Genomic DNA, 27,933 nt, shown 5'->3' with positions numbered 1-27,933 from the left:
CCTGCCAACAGCTCGAGCTCTTGTCAGACCTAGGTCTTTTTATGAGTGTGTTCCTCCCAACCGCGATCAATGCGGCTTCTTGTTAACAATCCATTATTTTGATAATGGTAAGCAGACTAAATACTGTGAAACTTTCACAACCCAGCTGGCCAGAGCTGGCAAGAGCATGTTTTAAGTGTACAAATTTTTAACCACTTGAGACAAAATGAAGGAAAGCCTGTTCCTTGGAACTGAATGTGAAGTTCCAAGGAGGGAGACTGCAGTTGTACCCTTCAGCAAGGAACTTGACTTGAATTGCTTCAGTAAATACCCAGGTATATAAATGGATCATGTTTAAAAAAACGTAAGCCAAACCACCCAGAATAATACTATTTTGTTGCCTACATCAATCCAGCTGACTAAATTTGTAGGACTAATTGCACATGATGGCACTCATCTGGAGAAGGTTACCCCTTATAAATACCTTGGCATTTGGCTGGATGACAAGTTGACCTTTGGTGTCCGTATTGATCGCCTCCTAAAAAAAAACTCAGACCAAGGTTGGGTTTTTATTTTCATTTAAAAAATATTTCCCTTTTACTGCTAGAAAAGGATTAGTTTAAAGTACCTTTTTTGTCAGTATTAGACTATGGTGATGTAATTTATATGTATGCATCTTCATCTCTTGAAAAAACTGGATGTAGATCATGTTGCTTTGCGGTTTTTAACTGATGCAAGCGCCCATACACATCATTGTAACTTACATGAAATGGTTCAATGGAATTCACTGTATCTAAGGAGAAAAACCCATGTTAATTTTTTATTGCAAAAGCTTTACTGGGTAAATTACTGAAGTACATATCTAGTTTGCTGATATATTGCCCCAGTAGCTATAACACTAGATCAGAGAAAATTCTCCTCATGGTCCCAACCACCTGAACAGAGCTGGGCAAATCTGCTTTTTCCTTTCATGCTTTTGTGGTGTTATCTGTCCCTGTATGTACCTTTATATGAAACCTTTTTTATCTCATTTTTCTGCCCATCTTGACCAGGACTCACTGGCAGAAGAGATATTGTATCTCAGTGGGATAAATAAAAATAAAAAAATAAACACGGGCCATGCAGAGAAAGTTTAGGGCATTACTGCTTAAATAGTCAATTCATACTCACAAATCAACAGCTTAATCCTTATGAAGACATTTTTTATTTGACTGCACACAGGGTACTCATTACAGTTCACAGTCACTACAGACTCAAACAAAGAAGCAGTCCTTTGTACAAGAATATATATACTTCACTGGATAAAGAGGAATAGTGAAGAGGGAATCTAAACTGGGCGCCAAAGCTGCCTCATCATGTCCACTGTCAGCTGTCACTATCAAAATACACCTTCTGCTTTCACACTCAGTGTTGTCTATGTCAGTAAAATGCATAGACATATGCTAACTATGTAGCTTGCTTCAATGCTTTCACCCAGAGCAAAGCAAAACCAATTACTAAAGGCAAAATGGCAAATTAAACATACTGACAGTATGTCACTAACCTGCTTGCTTTGCAGTTCATCTATGAAAGTGTCATTATTCAGATGCTAGCTTAAATTGACAGCAGCTAAGGAGCCAGCAAACATTAGCTCGATTATCTAGCCAAGTAGCTGGCTATCACTGAAGAGGCATTCAAATATTTATCAAACCAATTAAGTATGGTAACACTGCGTCAGTTTGCTAACCAGCTACATTTAAATTTTGCCAGAGTTGGACCCAAAATAATTTTAGATGATCTACTCACATTCATATGCATTCTGTGACTGAAAAAAGATCCAGCAAGGGCACAATCACCACTCAACCCACCGGTGTTACTAATACCTCATCCACTGACATAACTACCCCACTCAGGATCCACTGTGTCATCAGTGACGATGGACACTTTGAAAAAAAATTTGAAATATTCTTAACGGGGAATACATTTTGCACTGAAATTGAGTAAAAAAAAAAAAAAAAAAAACTTATTAGGTTTATTAAATCTGCATCACAAAATACACATCCCTTTGGACAATGGAGCTTGAAACGAGGGATCAAGATCAAGCTATTTTAAAAAAAACATGCTGATCTACAGCTTTATAACAGAGATACATGTATTATACCCAGGATGTGGCATTCACCAGTGGATACCTCTGATATAAAGAGATGCATGTACTAGAACAAGACAGCAGTATGTGGTGTGTTCTCAGTAACAGCTCCAGAAAGGGGAAAGGCAGTCCTACAGAGAAACGCACTTCATCCCCCGTCAGCTCCTGATGGACAGGGGCGTGCCCGCTGGCTCAGAAGGTGTTCTTGATCTTGGCGGCGACAAGGACCAGGATCTCTCCGATCTTCTTCTGCCAGTTGAGGATGTGTTTGGACTCGGCGCACCAGAGCTCCCCGTGCCGAGGCTCAGCGTTCTCGCAGCGCTTCCGCACCTCCGCCTGCTGCTCCTGAATCAGGGAGACACGCGGGGGTGTGAGGAGGGAGGGGCGCCGCCATACGCTGACCACAGGCACGCGAAGGGGGTGGGGCAATGCAACTCCTAACGCCCTACCAGACACCTACCAGCATGTGATGCGCACAAACACGCTGACAAAATGCACGTGCAGGGGTGAGCTATTTACCACACCTGCACATCCTGGCAGTCCACGCCTACCCCGACACTCAAAAATCAAAAACTAAAGATACTCAGACAATCTGAGATTACATATACAAGGTATGTAGGCCCTGTATCCTGTCTTTACCTCTGTCCCATGCTGCAGCTCAAACTTGTAGAAGAGTGCCCAGGCATCTCCAAGGTCTGGCTCGATTTTGACCGTCCGCAGGAACCATTCTCTGGCTTTGGTTATCTTGCGTTCGCTCCAGAACAATCTGCACGCGGACAAAGGACAGACAACAGATGATTCAGGGGTGAGTTCTACATCCCGGGAAGCTTCACGAGGAGAGAGAGGTTTGATTGTGACGTACTTGGCCACTGCGAGCAGGACATGCGGGTCGTGCTCACACTTCTTCAGCGCATCCACGCTCTTTGTCTTCCTCTGGGGCCTGGCCTCCAAGAACACTGCCTCCGCCCACAGAATCCCTGAAGGGGAAGAGGGTTAGAGGCCACCTCACTGCACGGACAACTCCATCACACACGAATTAGTACTGCAGGTCCCGAGAGAAATTCAGTCTTAGACTTTAAAATAACATGAGATTTACTCACACAGGCAATTCACAGTCTAAATTGACAGTACACTTATGACATTGGCTTATTTGTCCTTTTTTATTCTCATTCAGTTTATCTTACATTTTTCAAAAGTCATACGGCAATGAGCAAATTTGCCAGAAAATCCCACTGAAGTCCACCCATTTGTAGAGTGATAAGGTTTTGAATGCAAGGGACTTGGCTTGTAGGAATTAATTTCACATATCTCAGGAAGGAAACTTTAGCATGGTGTCCTCAATAACTGACTGACTGGTTTACTCAGTAACAGTATTCTACCACCACGGGGTGGCCAGAAGTGCAGTCGTTCCTACTGGACAGTGGTTCCACAGTTCTTAAAGGAAAAATTTTGTTTTTCCATTTTAAAGTGTATCTAATGGGGTAATTATTAGAGTCCCTTTTTCGAGGACTGCCAGACACAGACACACAAGAACTGTAGTTCATCAGGTGGTGGGGGATGGGGCCAGTGGAGACCCACATTTACATTTACATTTACATTTACGTTTATTTATTTAGCAGACGCTTTTATCCAAAGCGACTTACAAAAGTGCATCATCATCTATCATTTGATATGCTTTCATTTTGTGACCATAATCTATATACAGTTTTAAGCTGCTTAAGTCTCTCTGGAATGGGACATTTGACAAATGACCCCACAATTACAATAATCAATGGAAGAAAGCCATTGAAACAGTGCCAGCAAAGAAACTGGCTTTTGCCCAAAGATACAGTCTGTTTAAGGGGCGGTGTCACATTCATGTGATGGGAAACTGCAGTCATCTACACTTCACCCACAGCACACATGGCCTAGTGCCACCCCTTTTGGCAGGGCCTGAAACAGAGTCACTTTGATTTAGGTGTGGTGTTTGTAACTGTGTCTCAGCCGTGCCTGGGAAACAAGGCAACTTTCTCAAAACCATGCCACGCTCCCTCCATACAAATACCCACTGCACACTCTGTGCTGATAGGCCATAGGCAGTGGTCTGCTCGGACTCACAAACACATGCGCGCACGCACAGAGGCAGTTATATTCAAATTTTCATCATAGTTGGAATTCATAGCAGTTTTGGGAAAGTCCGAGAGGAAAAAAAAAAAAAAAAAAAAAAAAAAAAACACACTGACTTGCCAGAACTAATAACAAGCTATAGTTCTTGCCAGCTATTAACACCTTGTGTGAATACATTTTTCTTGCCTCAGGCAAGCACCCATGAGAAAGATCAAACAGGACTTTGTGGGAAGAAAATGCCAGCAAAATCATGCCAATTCCCTGCATAATGTCTTCCTTCCAAAATGATAAATAAACAGCACGCATTATTTCAGCATACATTTAGAGAAAGGTCTAGGAATGACAGTGGTGTTATTTTGTGCAGTTCAGAATGCAAAAAGGGGAAGAATGCTGTTGGAAAGAGGAGTGGCAGTGGTGTAATGCTTTCCACTTGAGAACAGGAACAGGGGCAGGGAAGATGGGGGGGGGGGTTGGGAGAGAAAGGAGCAATCACCTGAGTTGGGACACTCCTGTAGCGCCTTGGCCATCAGGGTGTTGGCGATGTTCTTCAGTCCAGCCCTGTACTCCAGCCGCACAGACTCCAGCCTGAAACAGCAGATGCAGGTTCCATATGAGATAAGAACAACCGTGCTGACTGAACATTCAGGTCACTTCAGAATCTATGAAGAATACATGTGAGTATGAAGGGATGAGGTACACTATATGGACAAAAGTATTCGGACGCCTGACCATTACGATGTAATGACATTGTATTCAAATACATATACTTTAATATGGAGATGGTCCCCCTTTTGCAGCTATAACAGCTTCCACTCTTCTTGGAAGGCTTTCCACAAGATTTGAGTATTTCTGTGGGAATTTGTGCCCATTCATTCTGTAGAGCATTTATGAGGTCAGGCACCAATGTTGGACGAGAAGGCCTGGCTCGCAATGTCCATTCCAGTTCATCCCAAAGGTGCTCGATGGGGTTGAGGTCAGGGCTCTGTGCGGGCCAGTCAAGTTCTTCCACACCGAACTCATCAAACCATGTCTTTATAGTCCTTGCTTTGTGTACTGGGGCATAGTCATGTTGGAATAGAAAAGGGCCTTCCCCAAACTGTTGCCACAAAGCTGGAAGCATAGCATTGTCCAAAATGTCTTGGTATGCTGAAGCATTAAGATTGACCTTCGCTGGAGATAAGGGGCCTAGCCCAAACCCTGAAAAACAGGTGTGGCCAAATACTCTTGTCCATATAGTGTATGTGAGCGTGTGTGTGTGTGTGTGTCATCATGAGCCCTCCTCTGCACATGTGTGTCCCACTGCTGCCTGCCCTTACCACAGCTCTGGATTCTGAGGGTTTTTGAGGCGGGACTTTTCCAAAATGGCTCGGGCACGGGTCAGCTGGCCAGCTTTCTCCTCCAGCCGAGACAGCAGCAGCCACAGGGGAATGGACTGCGGACATTTCTTCAGCTGCAGAAAGCAGGTAAAACAGGGAGGGGGTTAGAGCGTGTCTGCTTCCATCTAGCTGTCCAATCTACCAGGTGTCATGTTCTTGTGATTGTCTAAACATTACATGTTCCAAGTCTCACACAATAAAGAGTACACAAGAATAATGAAGCTGACAATTGACAATAGGCTGCTGACATGCTCTGTGTCTACACCTCGAAATGCACTCGTAGTGTCCAACACAATGTACTTTCCAGACCAGTGTTATAAACAAAACATTCTCATGAAATAAACACACTAGAGCATTCAGGAAAAACTAAGAAGGGTCCAATTCTCCACCGAGACAGCAGAATGCACAAAGAAATACTCATGGAAAAATGTATTGTATTTAATGTGGCCTGACCGGTGAACAGTACAATTAACAGCTTCTTAAGAATCAGAATTGCCGCCTGGGGGTACAATAATTATTTCTTCTGCATTCCAGTTGGTTGTCCTTCATAGCTTTGCACAACATTTAATATCTATGAGTCTATTATCCCCTTGCACCTCAGGCTGTGCGCATTCTGAGGCATGTCACATGAGCAAGCATTTGAATGTCAAGGGCACAAGCACGTGACCTTGAGCATGCCCTCCAGAATGGCAGCTCACCCCCTGGTTGTAGGCCTCCCGGGCTTTGTCCACTGTCCCGGACTGTTCCTCGATCTGCCCCCTCATCATCCAGAGCTTGGGGAAGTCCTCGTAATGCTTCAAAGCCTCTGTGCACAGCTCCTGGGCCGCCTCGATGTTACCAAGCACCCACTCCAGCTTCACTGACTTCATGAAGACCTGAGGGAGACGGGGAGACAGCAGAGCGCGGTTCACTGAGGGCTCACTGAGAAGGCAGGACAGCTGCTCACACCACTGCCGCCATCAGGCTGCCAGGGCAGGGCACAGCTCACAGGTGCAATCCAACCTGCAGTTCACCCGTCGCGTCACTCCATGTCCCTAGTGATGTGCAAACACTGATAGCGAGCTTGTTTCAATCTGCCGTTTGGATATGCTCGTAGGCTTTTTCTGCTTGCACTTGCCTTTTGCCGCAACTTTAATTCAAGTGAACTGAGAGCAAGCGTGCACAGAGTGACAGCACCGCATCACAGGAGGTGGGAGGGAAGCTGACCCACTGCCACGTGCTCAGCGTGACGCGGGACAACGGAGCGTGTGGCGCAGCAGGAAAATATAAATAGCAATGAAGCGTCACGGCAAACTACACTCAAAAGAGGGAGAAGCAGGACCACAGAGGGACAGTTACAACAATCACAGATGCATTTTTCAGGTCAACTTTTAAACCACACAGAGCATTCATAGGGCTAACCTTGCATTACCTCAACAAACCAGAGAAGATGGTTTGCAAGCTAACTAATGAATTTTGCTAGTTAAATTAGCTCACTCGCTAGCTACAAGTACAAAGTACCACAGCACAGGCTAAATGGGCCACTCAATTTCTTTCACTAATGTATCCTTGTGTGGTTTGTTACCTGTCAGATAAAACTGGGACCTTTGTAACACATAAGGCAGTCATTTCTTATTCTTACCAAACAGCTAGTGTTCTTACTACCAATCTATGCCATCAAACTGGACTGAATTTTTTCAGCCACTGAAGGCAGGCAAAAAATTGACAATTTATTACACAAAGAATCAAACCTGACTGTCATTGCTCAGACTGTGCCAAGAAAACTTATCATTAAAGCCCTGTAAATATGAATTCAGACCCACCTGAGATGAAAATATCATAGCCTCAATAATGAACAGACAATGAAAGACAACAAGTGGCCTTGCGTGGGATAGTGTAGTTCATTGGACGAGACCAAGGAAGCATCAACCATTCTCAAAATAAGTCGAAACTGTGGAGCTGTAAGCAACCCCCCCCCCCCCCCACCCAGGTCAAATACCTCCCACTCTTCAGTGTCATGATAGCTATTTCACATCACAAGCACTGGATTCAGGCAGGGCAGCCAACACCTTGAGGGCATGTGATCAGTTGATACAGACTAGATGCTGCCAAGGATTTTACCGAATCTGTCAGGTTCGCAGGCCCAGGCTTGAAAATACAAAGCTGGAAGATCCAACACGATGTTCACTTAAGTAAACACAAGTAAATGCTCTCTCTTAAAAGCCTGTCAATCTAACCTTTTCTTAACCCCTCTACACCTCCAGTTTTGGTCTTCCTCTTCGCCTCCATTCATACTACTTTTTATACTATAGTGATAGACCCCAAGGTGTGCGTTCACCGGGGGAGTGGGATCTTACACGGACAGCGAGCCAGCCGTGAGTGGAAATCCTTTAGTCTTTTTCTAGAATTCCTGAGCTCCTTTACGAATTTCTTCATTTAATGGCTGCCCATTAACCTGCTTGCCTGTTTGCACTAAGTGCACACAGTGGTCACCAGCACGGCCGTGAGCCAATTATTGTAGCTGGTTAACCATTCAACCCCAGAATGTCACTCGGTGGGTGTCTTTACACATATGCGCCAACGTTTCAGAAATGCCCCAGGGCTCTCTCCCACACCGATGTTGACAAAGTGCAGGATAAATGAGCACGCAACTGGTTGGAAAAGCTCAACATTTATCTTTCCACTTAGAAAGAACCTTTTCATGACAGCTACTAAGAGTGTTCCTCAAGGGGGAAAGTAATGAGTATTACACATTTATGAGCTATCCACAACTGAAAGAATGCTCAAAAACCATTAAAATTCCACTCCCCAGCCATAATCGGAGTGACATCCACATTTAGGCAGCGATCTCTGACCCCTCACCCTGGCAGTAGGCGCGCTGCTCCGGGCCTTGGCCAGCAGCCGACGGGCTCTTTCATACTCGTTGTTTTCTGACTCCAGCTTGACAGCTGCCAGCCAGATCTCCTCACTGTTTGGGTTTGCCTGTGAACAGGGTGGGAGAGAGAGAGAGAGACAGACCAGAGAGGGAGGGAGAGCAAGAGAACATGTAACATCATTTTTGTAACAGAAAAGAGTAGCAAAAAGCTATATCTTATCTCACACACACAAACACACACATACACACGCACAAATCTGATGGGTCAGTGTTCTCTGTTTCAATGTCCTTTAAAAAAGAACCATAAAACGTGGTGGATTAGCGAGCCTTTGAAAAGACAAAAAAAAAAGGCCCTTGTTTTAAAATTTTGTAACTAAGGCTTGCAGCTCACAGCTGCTCCAACAGCTGCACCTAAGGCAGAATCCACACAGCAACGTGGGCAGAAATCAGGGGCTTTATAATGTGTGTGCCAATTAAAGTAAACTGGGGAATAGCACTGGTCCATCGCTGGCGACGCTCACCTGGAAGGCCAGGGCGAGGATGCTGCGGGCTGCAGGCACATCCTCTGCCAGCCACTTGGACTTGGCCCCCATGAGCCACAGCACCTCGGCCTTGGGGCAGTGAGCCACCGCCCGCTGCAGCAGGGCCTCCAGAGACTCCCTGAAATGCGGCACGAGTGAGAGGGACAAGGGAACGGGAGAAATAAAGAAGAGAGAAGAATGGAGAGATAGGGGTCACCCTCCAGACGCAGTCATTTCTACCCCTACTACTCATCACATGCAACTCTTCATCACCTATACAGATCTGCTTGTTGTGACAACCACTGTTAGTATTACATTATATAATAACCTATCATGCAACAGACTGGTAGAAAGCTATGAAACCACAGCAAAATACAGACCAAAAAATTGAACAGCTTCATATTATGTTGACTACCTAAGCAGAAAATTCAAAAGTTTTGTGGAAGGCTGTGAACAATTATTTCAATAGGTTTGCAAACCATTTGTTAAATCAGATAAGGTTCGAGGATATTTTTTTACAAGAACTGTCACATATAATTGATGCCTTTAAACAGCATTTTTCATCAGGCTCATCGATTTGGGATTTGAGTCTAAATCTAAACTCCAATGAAACAAAATTGGCTGCACAACACTCAAACATTCATCTGCCCAAACACACTTTTGATTTCAGAAAAATCACACCAATACAGGTGGGGTCTACTTGACGAGAACATTAGCAGTATAGACAGTCTTGCCTATATAGATAGGCTGCAATCTGCTTTTAAGAGTATCCATTCCCGCATACCTAGCTATCTTAAAGAGCTCTTCGATTAGAACAAGTGTTATTATTCACTAAGAATATCAGATTACACTTCCTTTAAAGCTCCACAAAAAGCCCCTCAGCTATACAGCACCCATTGACTGGAATAACTTGCCCGTAGATCTGAAATCAATCAAATATTTTGGTGCTTTTAAAGTATCGCTGTTTACATTTCTGAAGACAGAGTGCTCCTGCTGGTGATTCATGATTGTAATCTGTTACACTATTGCACCATGTCCATGTTTATTTTTGTCTGTTCCTGTATTGTGTGGTAATTGTCTATGCATACGCATCTACAAATTCTTTCACTTTCGCGTTTTGTATCATAATTATGTGTTTGTATCAATATTACGTGTTTGTTTTCCAACTGCATTTGAACTATGTTCATATCGTCTTTACAGGAGCCCCTCGAAAATGAGATTTTGCATCTTATGGCGTTTCATCCTGTTAATAATTTTATGATACTACTACAACTAATAACTGTATTATTAATATGACTCCAAATGCGTCTCTTCATGACACAATGAAGAAAGAGATCTGGAGGGTGAATACGTTAGGGTAGTTTCCTACCCAAAGGAGTGGCAAACAACAACCAGTAGCAAACAGTCAACCCGTGAGTCAGCTTTTTACCTAAAGCCAGCATCAACACAATTTTGAATGAGACACCGCTGTAACAGCCATTCTTTACAACTGACCTGCCTCTGAAATGGAACCACACCACCTGCTCTATCAAAGTCTGTGAACCGTGGGACCTCTGGCAGCACTTTGACTATCAGCTCCTGGGTCGATACTGATGTTAACATGAGGTGCTCACTAGATGAGCTGAGGATAAGGAGCACTTATCGGCCGAGCCGCTGATGCCAGATGAGAGCCGATCCCTGCACCTCCAGCCGTTTAGACATGCCCAGCTACACCCCTGAGAGGATCAATGCTGGGAGATAACCGCACTGCTCTGCAATCAGCTCTGCAGATTTATCTTAAACGTCACAAACATGAACCCTCGAGCGGCGCAGACTGGCGTGAGGTTGAAACACAGGCTGTGTTTCGTGGGGTCAACTGCAGGTGCTGAGCAGCGTGTGCTCACCGGGTCCCGTGGTTCTTCTCGAAGTAGGCGGCCCTCAGCCACACGCTCTTCTTGCTGGGGAACACCTGCAGGGCATGGGCGTAGATGGCGCGGGCACACTCCAACGCTCCGTGGGCAACACACTAGAAGCAAAAACAACAACGGAAAAAAGTTGGGAAAAAAGGTCAAAGCCAGTTTGTGACTTAGCATCATTTGACCTAGAGCTAGTTTAAATCCAGTCAGTAACTGACTCCAGTCTTAACTGACAGTGGCTGTAACACAGATGTAGTATGCTGCAGAAATGAAAGTGGTTTGTTCTGGGTAAACAGCTCTATGAATCATTTACAGGCATTTTTTCTGCAGTTTAACCCCTACTGTAGGGTCACTCTACAAGTGAGTAATTTTACTGAGACTGTGTCTTTTGCTTCGTTCACATTGGCGTTCTGCTTCACGCTACGTCAAGTGCAGAGTGTGTGGTCTTCACTTTGGACTGCATTACAGATATCTCAGCCTCTGAAATGAGTGCATTCATCGCTGTTCACACGAAACGTGGCACAAGGTGCTGGCAAGCACAGAAGATGGACTTTCAGTTTATTCTGCAGGCTGTGCCATGTGAGACCGCTTGGCACAAACAGCTCACCAGCTGCAGACATTCAGATGTAATCCATTTAAATGTATGTCCTGTGCAGGGAATGGCTGTATAAAGAAAGCATTTCATTGACTGAAACATCTGTGTCCTGGGGTGAGAGTTTCAGCCACTGTGTGCTGGCGCGCTGTTCGAGTTGAAAGTGGTTGGGGCGTACACTCTCCGCATCCTCCATCCAGGTGTGCTTGCAGTCCTCCTCCTCGATCCCAATCCCAATGACCGCTCGGATCACCGCCTGACAGGTGGCCACACTGCCGGCCTTGTCACACTCTTCGGCGTCCTGCGGACAGAAAGAGAGGACAGAAAAGCAGGGGCAGGGGACAAGGACATGATGAGAGAGTGAGAAAAGAATGGTTAGTCCTTGAATCTGAGTGAACGTGTCACATTTCAGGTCTGTGAGAGGATCACATCAGAAAACAGAAATCTGCCCCACTTCTAGAATGACAGAAGAGAGGACATCTTAGGAACTTGGGGTGATTTATGATTTGCTTTCTTTTAAACCAGTGTTTAACTACAACTCCCTTGAAATGCTGCCACTCTGTGACTGTCCCTTTCTTGCTATAGGAGTTTAGTAGGCAGGCCCTCGGTCAGACTTCCTCTAAACTTTGTCCAGGATTCTGTTTGCACAGCTAATCAGGCTGTCTGTCCCTCCCTTCTCTGATACTCCAGATAACCCATTAGTTTTGCAGGCATTGCTTTAATCCACTCTCGACGATGTCCAAGCCAAATGGGTTATGGGTGTAGCGGAAGGCATTTGTACTAAACTACCACACACTTTTGGATTGATTAGACATGCTTACAGGGTAATGCAAGTAAATTCTATGTACGGTACTAACTTGATGCAGGGATTTAAATGGCCAATTTCTCTGCAGGTGGAAATACTGAATTGCAGGTTCATGTTTTGGCAATTTGTAGTTCTGCAGTTCCAGGTAGGCGGTGCAGAAGCAGTAATTAGTGCCGAGATACTGTATGTTGCTAGTAATATCTGATGCCATTCCAAGCAGCAGGTTGATGACAACGTACTGCAGCTGATAGATGGAATGCTTGTAAATGTGCTATTTATAAAGTATTGACCTGAGCTACTCTTAATAAAAATGAACAATGTAAACTGCAGACAACTGCCATGCTAAGGGACAGGCCCTACGCTGTTCTTACTCCGAGTGTCTAATCACGTGTTTTGTCGCATTAAGATGCAAACATTGAAGAAGCTGCCATTAATCTGTATCCTGTCTAACTATAATGTTACAGTACCTAAATGCTGACCTAACCTGGCTAACCAGGTAGTGAGGGAACAGAATTGCTAGCAAGTTTGTAGACACAATGACAATGTGGTAACTATTGTTCACTGTGCTGTGGAAACCCATGCTGGCTTCGGAAACTTGTGTTAACAAAAATTAAACATTGGGCCTTACTGAATAGCATTAGATTAATATGTTACACGCCTTTGCTCTTTAATTGCATCCAACACAAAAATACAAATTTATATATGAGAACAATTTCATAAAAATCACAATTTGGCATTATTTAATTGATCCGTATATTCAAATACTACGCTAAACACCGATATCAGAAAGAGCTGCGTTTATATCAAGCACAGAGCATGGATGACAGAGCTCAGCACTATTCACCATACTGAACATCACTGCATGGCACAGCACAGCAACAGGGTACTGTAGACATAACATCTTGGCTCTTGTCCACCTGTAGATTTTACACTAGTTACACTACACTAGTCCAAACACTAGTTATAAAATGCTTAATGCTGGTTTTAGTTGTCAAAATGCTGTGCACCACATAACTGTTTTTTCACTACTACCTTAGCAGGCAAGGCATGGCTTTCATTTTAAAACGGCTTGCATGATGTACCAATTTTAGTCTGTGTCCTTTTTTCACTTTCCCCCCTGCTAGAACTTAACGTGCTGAGATGCATACGGAACAAGACAAAATAAAAATAAACAAACTCAACAGTGAACCTAATGAACCACTGCACCCACGGTGCCAACTAAGTTCTGTTACTTTGTGTGCTTGACTTTGGTTAGAACGGCCATGAAAAAAACAGAAAACAAAGATATTGGTTGTCATGGCCTGGTTGCACAATGACAATTGTGATTTAAGAGCTGGCTGCTTAAAGATGAACACTTCATCAATCATTTTCTTGTAAACATCCATTTATTGGAGAGAGTTTTGAATATCGCCTTGATCCTCATTGCTTGTTTTCAAAGATATGAAAAAGGAGATAGGACATGCTGCCAAATAGTACTGGTAGTGCTTCTCTAACAGATCCTTTATGGAAAGGAACATACTCTGACAGTCGAAGACCTCCTGAGCATGACTGAACTATGCTTTCTCTCAAAAAGAAAGACTGAAAAGAGGATAAGACTGATTTAAAGACAATGAAACCTTGTTTTGCCAGACAGGCCAAAGAAACATCCAAGGGCAGACAGTACACATGCTACTGTTTGATTGGCCATGCATCACCAGTGCAGAATCCTTTTAAATTTTGGGTTTGTGTTTTAATTGTGTTTTTTGTCACCATCCTCATGCTATGAATACACTAGCTGTCAGAACCAATGCCTTTAAAGTATAAATCATGCAAATCAATACACTTCTGCACCATAGCGCATTTCTGTACTTTCTCTACTGATGTTTACCTGTACATTCAACATTGACATATCCATGAAAAATATCATTACTGCTGGAAAAAAATTATAAAATAAATCTAAAGGCAGGAAATTTTCCTAATTCCTAATATTAACAACTAATGCCTAATCCATATGACATCCTCAAAGTGTCATATGTCACCCTTTGAAACCTACACAAGAGACACTGCAATCCGAGCGTTGTTCTACACATGATGCAAATCAAAATCTTGGTGTGCTACCAAAACCCATTTGGATTCTTCAACAACAGATTCTAAATGCTTCATACAATGACAGCAAACCACAAGCTGTGGAGATGACAGATAACTTCATTCACCTCATTTGGTCTCTAAACTCCTTCTCACCTGAGTGACTCCAACCTTGGCTTTTTATCAAGGCAGCACTAAGGTGGTTTCTAATTACATAACAGCAAACACAACGCACACAACATGCAAATAATATTCTGTGAAAACATGGCAGCACCGTCTCTCAGAACAAGTACATCAAGGATTAATTCTATCATCTCTCCATATCATATATAACAGTTAAAATGCATATCACATGTTTGCACTGCAGTATTTATTCAGTAGTTAATTCATCACTGATGATTTCATTTAGATCCCTGTTAGATGATCTAACATATGAAACCGCAGCACACTACCAGGAGGAAAAGATAGCTAGGTATCTTTTCTGCTCCACATTAGGTCACAAGTCAAAAGAACCTTTGTACAGACAAACAGTTAGCAAATTAGCCACACTATTAAGTGGCAAACAAACATGAGATAGATAGGAGCTAGCTACTTAGTAATCCAATTTCAATGTCTTGCTAGGTGTACTTACTTTTAGCATTCCTGGAATAGATCCATAACTGAATGTGCAAACCGTGTAACTACGTTTGCATGATCATTGGAGAATTTAACCTTAAATGTTTTTAAAGTGTGTGGCACCTACTCAAGTATATTAAATGTATCTATAAATCACAAATATTGAAGAAAATGACCCCACAGCATTCTGAGCATCTAAACGGTTGGAGTGCCACCTGAAACTTCCCAAAATCAGCAAAGTTGGCTTGACAACTGCCTTTATTGCCTCAGAAGAAATTCATAGTAATACAAGTTTGGACACAGTTAATAAGGTACATGTGTTATTCTTTTTGTCTGAAAAAAATAGAATGAATCAGTCAGATTTTAGTGGTCTTGGCATGTTTCATATGCAGAGTACTTATGATTAATGTTGTAATTACAAAACAAGCAAACCCTTTAACATTTTCTAGTGACATTTATGCCAAGTTCTGCAGAAGGGATTTGTTTTGAGAATCTCAGTGACAGCAGCAGTGAGTGGGAGCAGTAACATCTAGCAGACTAGCCAAGCAACTGTACTCACAAAACATCAAGTGTACACTAAGATATGTCTATAGTGACATTAACATACTGCCCCTTGGCCAACCTCTTCGGAGTGGAAAGACGAGGAGGAACCCTGAGGGAGTCTCTCGTAGCACTGCTACCCACCTGGATCCACTGCTCACGGTTGATCTCCACTCCGTTGGCGCGCAGGGAGGTGATGGCTCTGTCGATGATCTTTTCCACCATCTGCGTGTTGCCGTTGGCCTCCTCCAGCTTGGCGGCCGTGATCCAGATGTGGCGGTCCGTGGGGATGTTCTCGCGGGCCTTGTTCAGAACCCGCCTGGCGTTCTCATATGTTTCCAGACGGGCCAGGGCCAGCCACAGCTGTTATGACAGACAAGAGGAAAAGCTGTACATTATCCTTTTAGAATTACACAAATCCACAACATGTATATGATACATACTATACGTTTTGTACATGTACATGTATATAGAACTGTCCATTGGTACATACTAACTTTCTGGTTTATGCAACCAAAGGTATTTAAGGCACATGCTAAGCTGCAAAGTCCTGCTCCTTAAGGAAATCTTCTTGGGACAGTATCTTCCCTACACATATAACAATGACTGAAAACTTGCACAGATTTATTTGTGTACAAAATGATTGTTTCTTCTCCACCAAGGTCTTGGTAAACACAGGTCAAAACGCATATCAACTTTCTTTGAAAGAAATATGTTTTCAGTCTAGGGCTGCAAGATATAGCCGTCGCGATATATTGAATAGCTATTTCTAGCACAATAACAGCTGTCCCGTATGTGGCTTTAGGTTTCTTTCTGTATTTTTTTCCCTTTAGTCATACCTGATGTGGGAGCACACCTCCAAAGTTCAGTGAAATGCTTCCGGGGCAGAAAAAATCATTTGTATCTGTATGTTGGTTAACTTACCTATTAGCTTTGAAAAACACACAGCATGTTTTCACTCTTTACCTTTATAGCCATGTGTTTCTACCTACCACATGGAAGCAGCATAGTGTTGTTGCTGTAATATCAACATTGAATAGATACAAGTGGCGTTTTTTCCCCCGGAAGCATTTCACGTGGCCCTGGAAGACTGGAGTTGTGCTCCCGCATCAGGTGTGACTAAAGGGAAGCGATACGGGAATAAACAATGCCACATACCGAGGATAGCTATTACTGAGCTAAAAATAGCTATTCGATATATCGCGACGGCTATATTGTGCAGCCCTATTTCAGTCACTTTTCAGCTTTTACGCTTTTCTGCATTCAGAGCTTTTATGCGCTTTTGAAATGAAGCATCTGTCAGACTTTTAAATATTACCATGGCAAAGCAAATAGAAAAGACATAGTGCAAGCTTGTGGAAAAACCATTAAAGACTGGATATTAAGAGCAAGAAGTAGGAAAGACATGTTGCTCAGCTTTCCTCCAGGACTCAGCCTCTCCGAGACAGGGGAAAACCTGTGAGCATGTATGCGTGTTGATAATTTCATTGTCTGTAATTTTCTTGTCCTGAATGATGACAATAAAGCTTTCTTATCTTATCTATATGAATTGGAGTGAGATAGGGTGAGCATTTGTGTGTGTTAGAACGTGCATTGATGTTAACAAGCAGGTGTGCGGTACCTCCACACTGGTTGGGCAGCACTCCACAGCTCTACTCAGCATGATCCTGGCATCTTCAGGCTCCTCCAGCTCCACGGCTGCCTTCCATAACCGCACCGACTTGGACACATTCTCTAAAGCTGCGCGTAGTCAAAACGTCCAGAGTCAACCACAGTGCGATGAAGAATTTAACATGTGATTAGATAATCCATTAAGTGAACTGCCACCCTAACAATAAGGTATTTCCAACTTAATGCACCGAAGTTATTTATATACAAGCATGCTGAAATTTCCACATTTTAACCCCCACCTTCCTGCAGCGCTGAGGCTTGTGAAAAAGGGTACAAATGCTAATTTGAGTGTGTCAAAACTTCAGTAATCTGTGCCAGCTTGAGTCAGAGGACAATCCATTGATGCGCATGCACAATGGTTTTACATCACTGGGACCAACCCATTTCCTGGGTATGCTCTTGATGTACATAAAGGCACTCCTGTCATGCCAGGTGGTCTCAGTAAGAACCAGCTGCCACTACAAACGGGATGACTGCTTTGTCAAATATACCGACTGAAGAAAGGACAATCAGAAGGCAGTAAGCTTGCTCGTGGATGACACTTTGCCTGGTGAGTAGGACTGGATAAGATCTGTTGCATGAAATATTAAAATCAAGATCATGCCGACACTTCTAATCCTCTCCACTCAGTGGAATGGAAGACAGATCAACAATCTAGCCCGCCTCCGCATACTAAAGCTAATCTTTCACTTGGCCGCAATGCCATTCTGAAAAGCTGGAAAACACTGCTACCACTTAGGTCGGTGGCTTCCACAACAGAATTCGAGACTGACTTATTGTGTTCATTGTATTCACCGTCTAAATTTCCATTTAATGTCACAATCCGAACTGCGCTGCCTAATCAGAATCCTGGCTTGGATTCTGACTTTGCTTTAGTGAAGAAGAAAAAACCCTTGCCTCCCGTGCTGGTGCTCAGTCCCTCTCTCTCAGGAGCGGGACTGGGTGGAACTCGCGGTTGAACTCGCCCACCCCCTACACAGCTGCCAATTCTGTGGCAGACACCAAGTGGGGGTTTACCGTAATTTGTCCCTATGTTTGTACTCGTTCTTCCTACAACTTTCAGCGATGCAGAACTCTTTACTGGAAGTGAAGGCTCTTCATGTTGTTACAGCAACCGTACTCCACAGGTCTACACATAATCATCAGCTTGTCATTAAAAGCAGACTCTTTAACAACATGCGGTGCCAACTGGTGCCCAATATATCTATAAGCTAAAACTGTAATTGACAGCCCTGATGGTACCCAAACGTCCCTAGTGTAGCTCAAACGTATGGGCACAGAGGCCGCGCTGCAGGGACCCTCTTCCGACTAAAGGAAGAGAGCCATTAATCTGTGTCAGTAAAGTATGCTTCTGGGAAGAGGCACAGGGACCTGGGGGTGAGCGTGAGACGGAGTTCCCCTCAGGGCGCTGACACCGCGGGCGCACAACCATATCCCCGCTTCGCTCCTTTGCCCTTTTGGCTTCCTTTGAGCTTGCCCAAGCGTTGCGCTCACTTACCCCCCCACCCCACCCCCAACCTCCACCACCCTCCATATCCTTGTGCTCCGATTGCTTCCAGCTGTTGGTACTGAAATCTGATGCAGCTGTAACACCCCTCCCCATCCCCTCATTGTGTTTCAAAGAGGAGGTTGAGCACTTTCCTTGTTGGCTGGATGTTCCGGCCCAGGGAGTGCCGACAAGCCGCTCTGCGCTTACTGAGGGCTGAGTGTGGCTCTGCGTCTCGTGAGGAAACAATCCGTGTTGTTAGCGTTTGTGTTGAGACCACCTGACTGTCGCAATTCCTACCACAGTGAACCGCGGGGCCTATGCGTCCTCACCTTTCCTCAGCACTCGTTTCTTGGCCCGGACGTCCGTCTCCAGCTCGGCCGCACGGATGTAGATGCGGACTGACTGGGGGAGATGGCGGACCGCCTGGGCCACCACTGCCTTGGCTGTGTCTCCGGGCTGCAGCCTGGCCGCCTCCAGCCACACGTCCTCACTCTGCAACACAAAGCTTGTGTGACACAGCCCGCCCCTGCACACGTACGTACACAGATACACGAACGTGCACATTCACTTGCATTCACACACATGCACAGTTGCTCACACAAACGCGTGTACAGATACACACACATGCATATATGCTGCACAGCCTTGAGCGAATGTGACTGACAACCACTTGCATATATTTCAACATGGAGAACAGTGGATCTATCCTATCTTGTCACTAACAATGCCACACTGAATGGCTGATTTCAAGCTGCTAAACATTGGGACCCGAAGTGCATCATTACCCAACTCTCTTACTGCATTATCCGAGAAAGCCATTTTTTGAACCCCTTTAAACAGACACAGAGGCAGCTATGATCTCCATCTTGTTCATTAAGAACATCTGCTGCCGGTCCACACATAAGGCAGTTTAGTCAAAGATCGGGTCTCATTTAGTGCGTGCCTGTGTTTAACTGCCTCAAATGCTGTGCCCTCTTTCTGAACTTCACTATGATCAATGCAAAAATGAACTGCCCCAGCAGGAGAACAATCATTTCTTAGGGGAAAAATTTAAAATTTAAAAAAAAAGAAAAAAAAGTTACCGTTTCGATATCGTTTGTACTTCCTGAACACATCCTCAACAAGCTGAAATGTGTCTCTGTGTTTTTATGTCTTTTCATGTGTGTCTTTCTGTTAGTCTGTGGGAACTTCATATGCATGTCTGTGTATGTCATTGTAAGCACACGTATGCACGTATATATGTTTGTATGTGTGTGCACGTGTGTGTGCACGTGTCTGTGTGTGTGCATGTGTGTGTGTGTGTGTGTGTGTGTGCGCACGAACCCTCACCTTAGGACACATCTCAGTGCCCTTCATGATGAGGTTTCTGGCCACCTGCAGCTTTCCTGTCACCTCCTCTAGGCGAGCGGAAGCAATCCAGGCAGGGGGGTGGTGGGGGTTGGTCTCCCTCACAGACTTCAGGAGCAGACGCGCCTTCTTGATATCACTGTACACACACACAAAACGTAAAGCTAACCACACAGACTATCTGTACTGCGAGTGTCCCTAATACTCATATCCCTCCAAATGAGAGCACAGTGACTGCGAGACAATTCATTTTTCACAGCAGGGGTAGGCACACTCTGCCTGAACATCCAGCTCCAGGACACACGGAAGGGTATGAAATACTGAGGGATTAACTAACACTGCGGCAGAGCCAGCACATGCTACTACATGCACTCTCTGTGGTGTTTACTCTGAGCAATCACATGAATGCCCCTAGCTGCACTTAAATTAGACACCTCTCACATTAAACTGCGGTTTGTGGTCTCCCAACAAACACGGCTAGTCAAACAAACAAATGGCAGAGGGTTTTGTCAACCCATTTACACATATTTTTTAGCTGATTTTACTTCTACAATGAGACAGATTTACTACAGTGGACTTCCTATTTAAGAATAACTGCTAAGTAATATTCAGTCAGCAGCTCCACCCTTCGCTTTATTCTGTGACATGTTTTTGAAGGACCGTGTTGGCCAGGTGTTGGCAAGCACAGGGAAGAAGAACCCCCCAGAACTCTAGCTGTGATAAAAGTCTTACAATGCATTACTTTGCATCAAAGCACCTCCTGTTGCTAGTGTCCCTGCAATGAATTTGCATGAATATGAAGTTATTATCATAAGACTGCATATGCATGAAGCCTCACACACAGTTAATAATTGGTACTAGATATAGGTTGGGGAAATAACACTTACTTAACATATTACTATCCTCACGGTCCACAAGTCCTGCTTATTGGCTGTTATTAACACAATTTATGAAACACAATACACTACCTCACAAAAGGAAGTCTTTAAAAATAAGGACCCAAACCAGTTCATCTTGTGGCAGTTTGCCCTCCTTTTTGAGATTACCTTTTCTCCATCTAGTGGTAAACCAAAAGGTACTGTTTTTGTTTTCATTCAGCCATTCTGAGAGACTGAGTAACACTACCGTTCCTAGACCTCCCAGAAATGCCACGCAGTCTTTTATACGATACAGTCTATTGTACTTTACAAATGTCATTGGTCAATGCAATTCAAGCTTTTTAGTAACTGTGTTTTAAGGAGCCGATGTGGAGAAATAATGACTGACTTCCTCATTAATATTCCTAGCAGGCAGATGTTAAGTTATGTTATGCTCAGTTTCCCACGCTACCACTGAAGCAATAAAGACAACCATCATCATTATAATCCTTTCCTTTTTTAGAGCACTGAAACAGGATGTAGAAATGAACTGGTAAAGTGGGTAGATTCATCAACTAAAGGAATTACCAGTAATTAACATCTTCACGTCAGTCTTTTCAAACATTATCACCACAGTGTTGCACAACTATTTGGCTCATTTTACACATCACACACAGAGCAGAAAATACACAAATATTAATAATTATATACTGGAATGATATGAGGCAAATTAGCCAGCAAGTTAGTGCAAGTCCAAAAGAACATCAACACCGAGCGTATGCGAGTCTTCAGTCCTCTTCTGACACAATTACTGTAGTTACAGAAGGTACAATGGCCTAGTGTGAGATCCTTCATGGTGTTATCACACTAAGTATACAACTCACAATCATTACTATGAAACTAATCATAACAGTGAAAAATCTAAGTCTGTAGATTTACCAACTGATGCAACATAAAAGAAATGACAAAAAATTTTTAAACCAACAACAATAATAACAAGATGATATATTACTCAATTGATTCAAGGTGCGCAAAAAACAGGTTCAATTGCTTGAACACTGTTATCGCAGCTTGGTTAAGATTTCACAGCAAGTCTTACCTGATATCACCGCCATGTGTAGGAATCATGGAGTTCAGATCTGTCAGATAACCCTTTGGATCTACCACTGTCTGCCCGCTGACTGAGTCAGATACCTATTCAGATAAGGACGAATGGATGCAGAGTCAGATACCTATTCAGATAAGGAGGGATGGATGCAGTATGAATTGGTCAAAAGTGCTAATTTTCATGAGAAAAATCCTATGAAGGGTGCAGCCTTGAATAGACAGCCACAAGGTAAACTGTGACCTGAATTTTTACTGTTTTTGAAAGAACAATTCTACCCAGTTTATTTCTATACAGGTCAACAGACACGGAAAGTGACTAGAACAGCAACCCCCACCTGACTGAGCCTCATGTCCATCAGAGTATTCCTGGCCTGGCCGATCTTCCTCATGTCCAGATCGCCCGTCCCTGGCGTCATTAGGCCTGGGGTCATGCCGCCTGGGTAAGGTGTGTTCAGTCCCCCAGGGAAGGGAGTATTGAGACCACCAAATTGCTGAAAAACAACAGATTTCACTTCTTCACAAATTCAACTGAATGCAAGCGTCTGGTCAGACTGAGTGGCTTCCAGTTTTCACTAGAATATGCTGCGCTCTGCTGGAGAAAACTGAAACTGCAACGTGCCCTCACTTTTAATAAATGTAATTTATGTAATGTCCCTCACAACACTCAAGAACATAAACCTTGGTACTCACAACATGAAACTGGTTTGTTTCTAAGGTAAATGTTCATTAAGACCCCAAGATTTTTAAACACAAACTTTACATAATTCTAATACTGTCGCTGAGTAAAATATCACAAGTAAACACAGAAACTAACCCCCTGCAGAGGATCCACGGTGGTGTGGTTTTCTCCCGACTGAAGGTGCTTGGCGAAGAAGCTGTCAGGGACCGGCGTCAGTTTCTCGTAGCGCGGGTTCCTCTGTCGTTTGTTCCTGGCGTCTCCCACCTCCGGGATGCTGAGCCACTCCTCCTCAGTGACCTCAGACAGTTTCCTCTGTGCGGGGGAATGGAAAAGCGACAACACTTCAGTGAACTTGGGTCATGGAAACAGACACAGAGCACATGGCCAGATATTAATCGCTAAGTCAGAGACACAATGACCACAATAAAAGCAATGAAACGCACAGTTTTCCATGTTTACATAATGGGAAAACACACTGAGGAAAGCTGACTCGGTTTTGATTTTCTTAGCATCACTGGCACTCCGGCTCCAGTGGCCTGCAGCTGCTCAACGCACCTTGAGATCAGAGAACTGCTGCTGAATCTTCGGCCGCTCCATTCGGTACTTCTCAATCTCCTCCTTTTCCCTCAGCTCCCTAATCAAGACAAGAGCATCAGTGAGCAGCAGTGTAGCATAGCATTAAGGAGCAGGGCTCATAACTGAAAGACTGTTGAATCAATTCCCTGAGGGAGCATTCCTGTTGAATCCTTGGGCAAGGCTATTTAACCCACAATGGCATAAGTAAATATCCAACAGTACAAATGTATAAAATTCTGACCTATGTATGTTGCTCTATTTAATTTACTAATTTACAATAGCGCAATGCAATGAGACCACAGTGAGGAAGAGCCCAACAGGCTGGAGCAATCTGACAAAAAGGAAGGACGGACAATCTGAACTCCACCTTCTCTCTTTCCGCCGCTCGTCCATCCGCTTGTCCAGGGCAGCGTAGATGGCGTCGGCCTCCTCATCGTCCTTTTCATACGGCCCGCTTGAGAAAAGGCTGCCTGCATAGCCGTTGAACTGCAAGTCATCAGGGAAGTAGTTAAGGGGACGATCAGAGAAAAGAAAGCACATTTCACCAGAATCCTGCATCTGCAGAAATTACACCGTTACACTGTAATTTTGTGGCAAGCTGTGGGTTTTCAGGGGAAGCAAGGAGCTTGTTTGCTGGAGCCAGCGACCAAGCTCAAAACAAACTCAAAGAGTCAAACTCGAGAGACAGTTTCTCCTCCAACTGAGCCACACTCAGTGAGAGGGGATGTTCCTCTCTATATTCTTTCAACAGATTTCCAAAAACACAGATGATCAGCAGTTGGATCCAGCACAGCACAACTCTCTTATTGATACAAGTCATTTACTCTCAATCACAATCTCCTTTCTCCATAAAACTTCTGACACAAGTTGACTCTATTTAGGCAGCAGGGCTACATTCTGGGTTTGTGTAATGATTCACCCACTTTGATGTAACCTTGTGCACAAAACTTCATATCACAGCCATTGTGTGCTTGAGTGCTTTACCATGTTTGGTAATGACATATGTGTATTCAGGTGTATCTAAAGGAGGTACTGTGTCAGCAGCATGTTGGGATTTTGTAAACTAACATTTCTACAGTCGTCAGGTATACCCAGGTCATTATTTCTTTTCATAAACTACAATTATATTCTGTTGCATTCATTTTGTAAACAGTCGTCCACACCTCGTCATAGTTGGTGTCGTTCAGATCTTCGTCGTCGTCATCCTGATTCTTCTTCATCTGGTCCCCCACCGTTCTCTTCCCCGGAGGGGCATGGCGGTCGTCCACAGGGTCGTTAGCATCACGAGCGGGACCGATATCAGACCGTGTCGTGAAGCCAGTGGCTCTGTGGAAGTGAATTAGCTAATCTGAATGCCCTGAACAAAGTGAGTTAGAAATTAAGGCTTTCTTGCGGACCGCCCACGTGAAGCCAGTGGCGCTGTGGAGGTGCAATAAAGAAACGACTGAATTCTCCGCACAAAAATGCTGAAAACTTTTCAGGATAACTTGCGACCTAATAGCATTATAATTTTACTATGCATTCAATGAAATACCATTTGCGTATTCGAAAACAACTTGTGGCGGCATATCTCGCTACAGCCCTTACCCTCTACCGAGACCGGGCACATAGCCTAGAGGCGCTGGCATGCCCAGAAACGGTTTCTTTTTCTTGTTCAGGCTCCCCATGAGCGAGGAAGTGGTCCCGGGCATAGCTGGTAGGCTTCCTCCTCCGCTGCCTGAGCCTCCAGACGAGCTTTTAGAAGCATTTTTGGACGCCTGCTTCCCCGACGAACTAGCCATCGTTGTTTGTTTCGCCAAAGCAGAGTTCACTTCCGGAAGTACAACAAACGAATTTCCTTCCCTGTCATGACTGCACTCAGTGAAGTAGTTGTTCTTCGTTTAGAAACAGCGCCACCGACGTCTGGCAGTATATATTTTTTCCTTGTTGCCTTTTCAATAGTAAGCAACATGAGATTCACATTTTCAAAAACAATGTCAGTTTTCAAATAAACTAGCTGACTTAAACAACTACACTGTTATAACCATTTCTTCGTCCACTGTCTAAATAATACAACTTTCTAGTTCTTATTCTTATCCTAGTGATTTTACATAAATCGCCCTCTTTTTCTTGTGAAGATGTAATGAATTTGTAAAGATTCGTAATTTATTGAACCTTCGCAGCATTAGTAATATTTTCCATGTGCAATAGCTACGCCTTTTCAGTATTGTCACAGAAAAATAAGAACAACAGAGGGCAGCAGAGTAACACGCGTCATATTATTTCCTGGTTTGACATGAAGCTGGGGACACGAGAGAGAAGACTGAAATGGTGTTCATGGCTTGCCGAAACGAACCTTGATAGGGAGAGAAGGAAGCGCATCCAGAGCATCAATCTCTTTGACCTGTATTTCCATATTAAATAGTGCAATCAGTGATCCCTCCTTCACGAGGGATTCATCAGTTTTCACTCCCCGAGGGCGCACAGTCCGCGTTCAATTCCCAACGCGGCGCATCGGGTGGATTTCTGAATTAACATCTTAATGACAGTGGACACCGTCCTATTTCTGAAAACGGTTTTGTGGGTAGCCAGTCAATTTTAAAATGGTGGGACTGAGCTAAGTTCAGACATGTGCTAGGCACGTCTTAAACCAAATGGCCATGCATTTTGACAGATATAAATGATCTTATATCCGCAACAGCTACACGGCTGGGGACAAAAGTACGACCTTTAATAGATACAAGTTCTAACATTAATCCCTGGCATGTGAACTAACGTAGCTAACATGCAAAGAGTTGAAATGAGATTGCCATATTATGTCGATGTACTAACCCTTAAACTTTGGCATGCTGACTTATGCATTTTGCTCTCATGTACATGTTAATTTTTTACATTTTGTTCAGTCCTGAGAGAGGAGATCGCATAACGTTATTCAGTAATAAGACATTCAAGAGGGCATGTCGGCTGCATTATCTAACGCATTACAGGGCATGGTTACTCCAGAGCCAGACTCATTACACTTACAGCAGCATATAAATCAACAAACTTGCATGCCGTCAGCAACTATTAAATTCCTAAAGTTGATTTGATGGCCTCTTACTGTGTGTGGAGGGTTTACAAGGATGTGATTTCATTTAAGAAGACGGTAACAGCAACGGCAGGAAACGAAGCACAAGTTTTTATAGGCCTGATGAGGTAGCTGATTGGGAACAAAATTCCTCAGTCTGTTTCTAATACCAATGATTAGGCAAATTGTGGTGAAGCACTGACTGATTTGAAAGTATAGCCTACATATTGAATATACTTGGTACGAGTTCTGACCCAGAGTGTCATATATTGCTCATATTGTCGTTCATCACATTTAAACTCCTGGATATAATGCAAAACTAGTTAGGGTGTAGTGTTTCTGGGCTGGTACCCAGAGGCTGAATGTTTGAATCTCAGGCTTGGCATTGCCATTGTACCCTTGAGAATAGTGCTTATCTCGAATTGCTTCAGTAGAATGTCTAAGTGTATAATAGATAAGATGTACTGTAAATTGCCCTGGATAAAGGAGTCTGTTAACGAAATAAATAAAGCTGAATAGATTTTTCCCCAAGGAACATCCGCAGTGGGACACTGAGGATTCATACATGGTATTCCAGAGAGGAGTCACGTGCCATAGTCAATCCACCCTGCCTTTATTTGATATAGCTCCTTTTGCAGCCAATTGCCACAATTTAGCAGTGCCAATTAACCCAGCAGATCCACTAAATGCAGGAAGATTCACTTGGTCCAAATTAGATGACTTGAGTCTGAGTCTAATCCAATTTGTGGGTCCCAGTATCAAACACCATGCAAGGGCGCTAGGGACAAATCTTCAAATACTCTTAATGTACTGATGAGCCATGGCATATTAACCTGGAAGACATCAGTGTCCACACTGCTAACACTGGACATTGCAGCACAGGGGTCTCTGACACTAATATTGACACACTTTCACATAAAGACATTGCATAAAATTCTCAGAGAGAAAAAAAATCTTTAAAGAATTATTTACATATGTATTGCCAGTGAGCTATATGGATTAAGGTCACCTTGGGGAAGAGTACCTCTAAAATAACGACACTGCTTTAAATTGTGTGTTTGAAAATCACAAGAAAATCACTCATGCTGGAGTACAGCTGAAGTGATAATGGGATAGAGGCATATTTAGGGACATGTGCTAAAAACAAGAAACTGACTAATGCTTCAGGGATGGGATATAAATTGAAAACAGAAATGTGAAAAGAAACAATAAAACAGTTTTGGCCAGTTTAAGGAAAGTGTGTGAGTCCAGAGGACATTGAGCTGTGTTCTTGATGGTGTGTACGTGTGTGCAGACTCGTGGGAGTCATTACTGCAAAGGCGTGCTGCTTCTCAGTGGAAATCCTCTCTCCTTCTCTTTCACTCCTTCTCTCTCTTTTTCTCTCACTCACTCTCGCTCATTCACTCTGTGAGCTTTGCTGTGACGGGACGAGGTTGTGTAGTGGTATAGAATTAATCATGTCTATGGGCCTAGGGGCTGAGACACTGAGAAAAAAAAACAAGACAAAGAAGTCTAGTTCAGGAATCTAATCATTCTCTTTGATGTGTTCCTGAGGAATATGTGGCTGGATTTCCTCTAAATGCAACCCTGAACAATAAACCAGTGAAAAAATTACCTCTTTGTAGTCTCATGCATTATGCAAATCTGTAACAGAATGACAGAGCTTCAAAACAGAAAAGGCAAAAAAGT

The 27,933-nt window shown here is 43.6% G+C and overlaps 1 protein-coding gene across 1 annotated transcript; it reads right to left on the bottom strand.

Annotated features, from left to right (window-relative positions):
* Positions 1 to 1,204: 1,204 nt before the first annotated feature.
* On the bottom strand, positions 1,205 to 24,994 carry prpf6 (PRP6 pre-mRNA processing factor 6 homolog (S. cerevisiae)). Its single transcript, XM_036534129.1, has 21 exons — positions 24,786 to 24,994; positions 24,362 to 24,524; positions 23,566 to 23,684; positions 23,178 to 23,256; positions 22,758 to 22,934; positions 22,279 to 22,434; positions 21,936 to 22,030; positions 19,962 to 20,118; positions 18,962 to 19,124; positions 17,094 to 17,212; positions 15,617 to 15,835; positions 11,627 to 11,749; positions 10,845 to 10,966; positions 8,962 to 9,100; positions 8,428 to 8,547; positions 6,285 to 6,461; positions 5,527 to 5,660; positions 4,704 to 4,795; positions 2,967 to 3,081; positions 2,744 to 2,870; positions 1,205 to 2,449 (listed from the first exon to the last, which is right to left on the bottom strand). The coding sequence occupies exons 1-21, from the start codon at positions 24,977 to 24,979 to the stop codon at positions 2,297 to 2,299; spliced, it is 2,943 nt and encodes a 980-aa protein (XP_036390022.1). The 5' UTR covers positions 24,980 to 24,994; the 3' UTR covers positions 1,205 to 2,296.
* Positions 24,995 to 27,933: the final 2,939 nt, after the last annotated feature.

The sequence above is a fragment of the Megalops cyprinoides genome, chromosome 7 (genome assembly GCF_013368585.1).
Source record: "Megalops cyprinoides isolate fMegCyp1 chromosome 7, fMegCyp1.pri, whole genome shotgun sequence".
NCBI classification, from domain to species: Eukaryota; Metazoa; Chordata; class Actinopteri; order Elopiformes; family Megalopidae; genus Megalops; species Megalops cyprinoides.
Note: the sequence above shows the minus strand (reverse complement) of the source record. Positions and strands in the feature narration are given on the sequence as shown.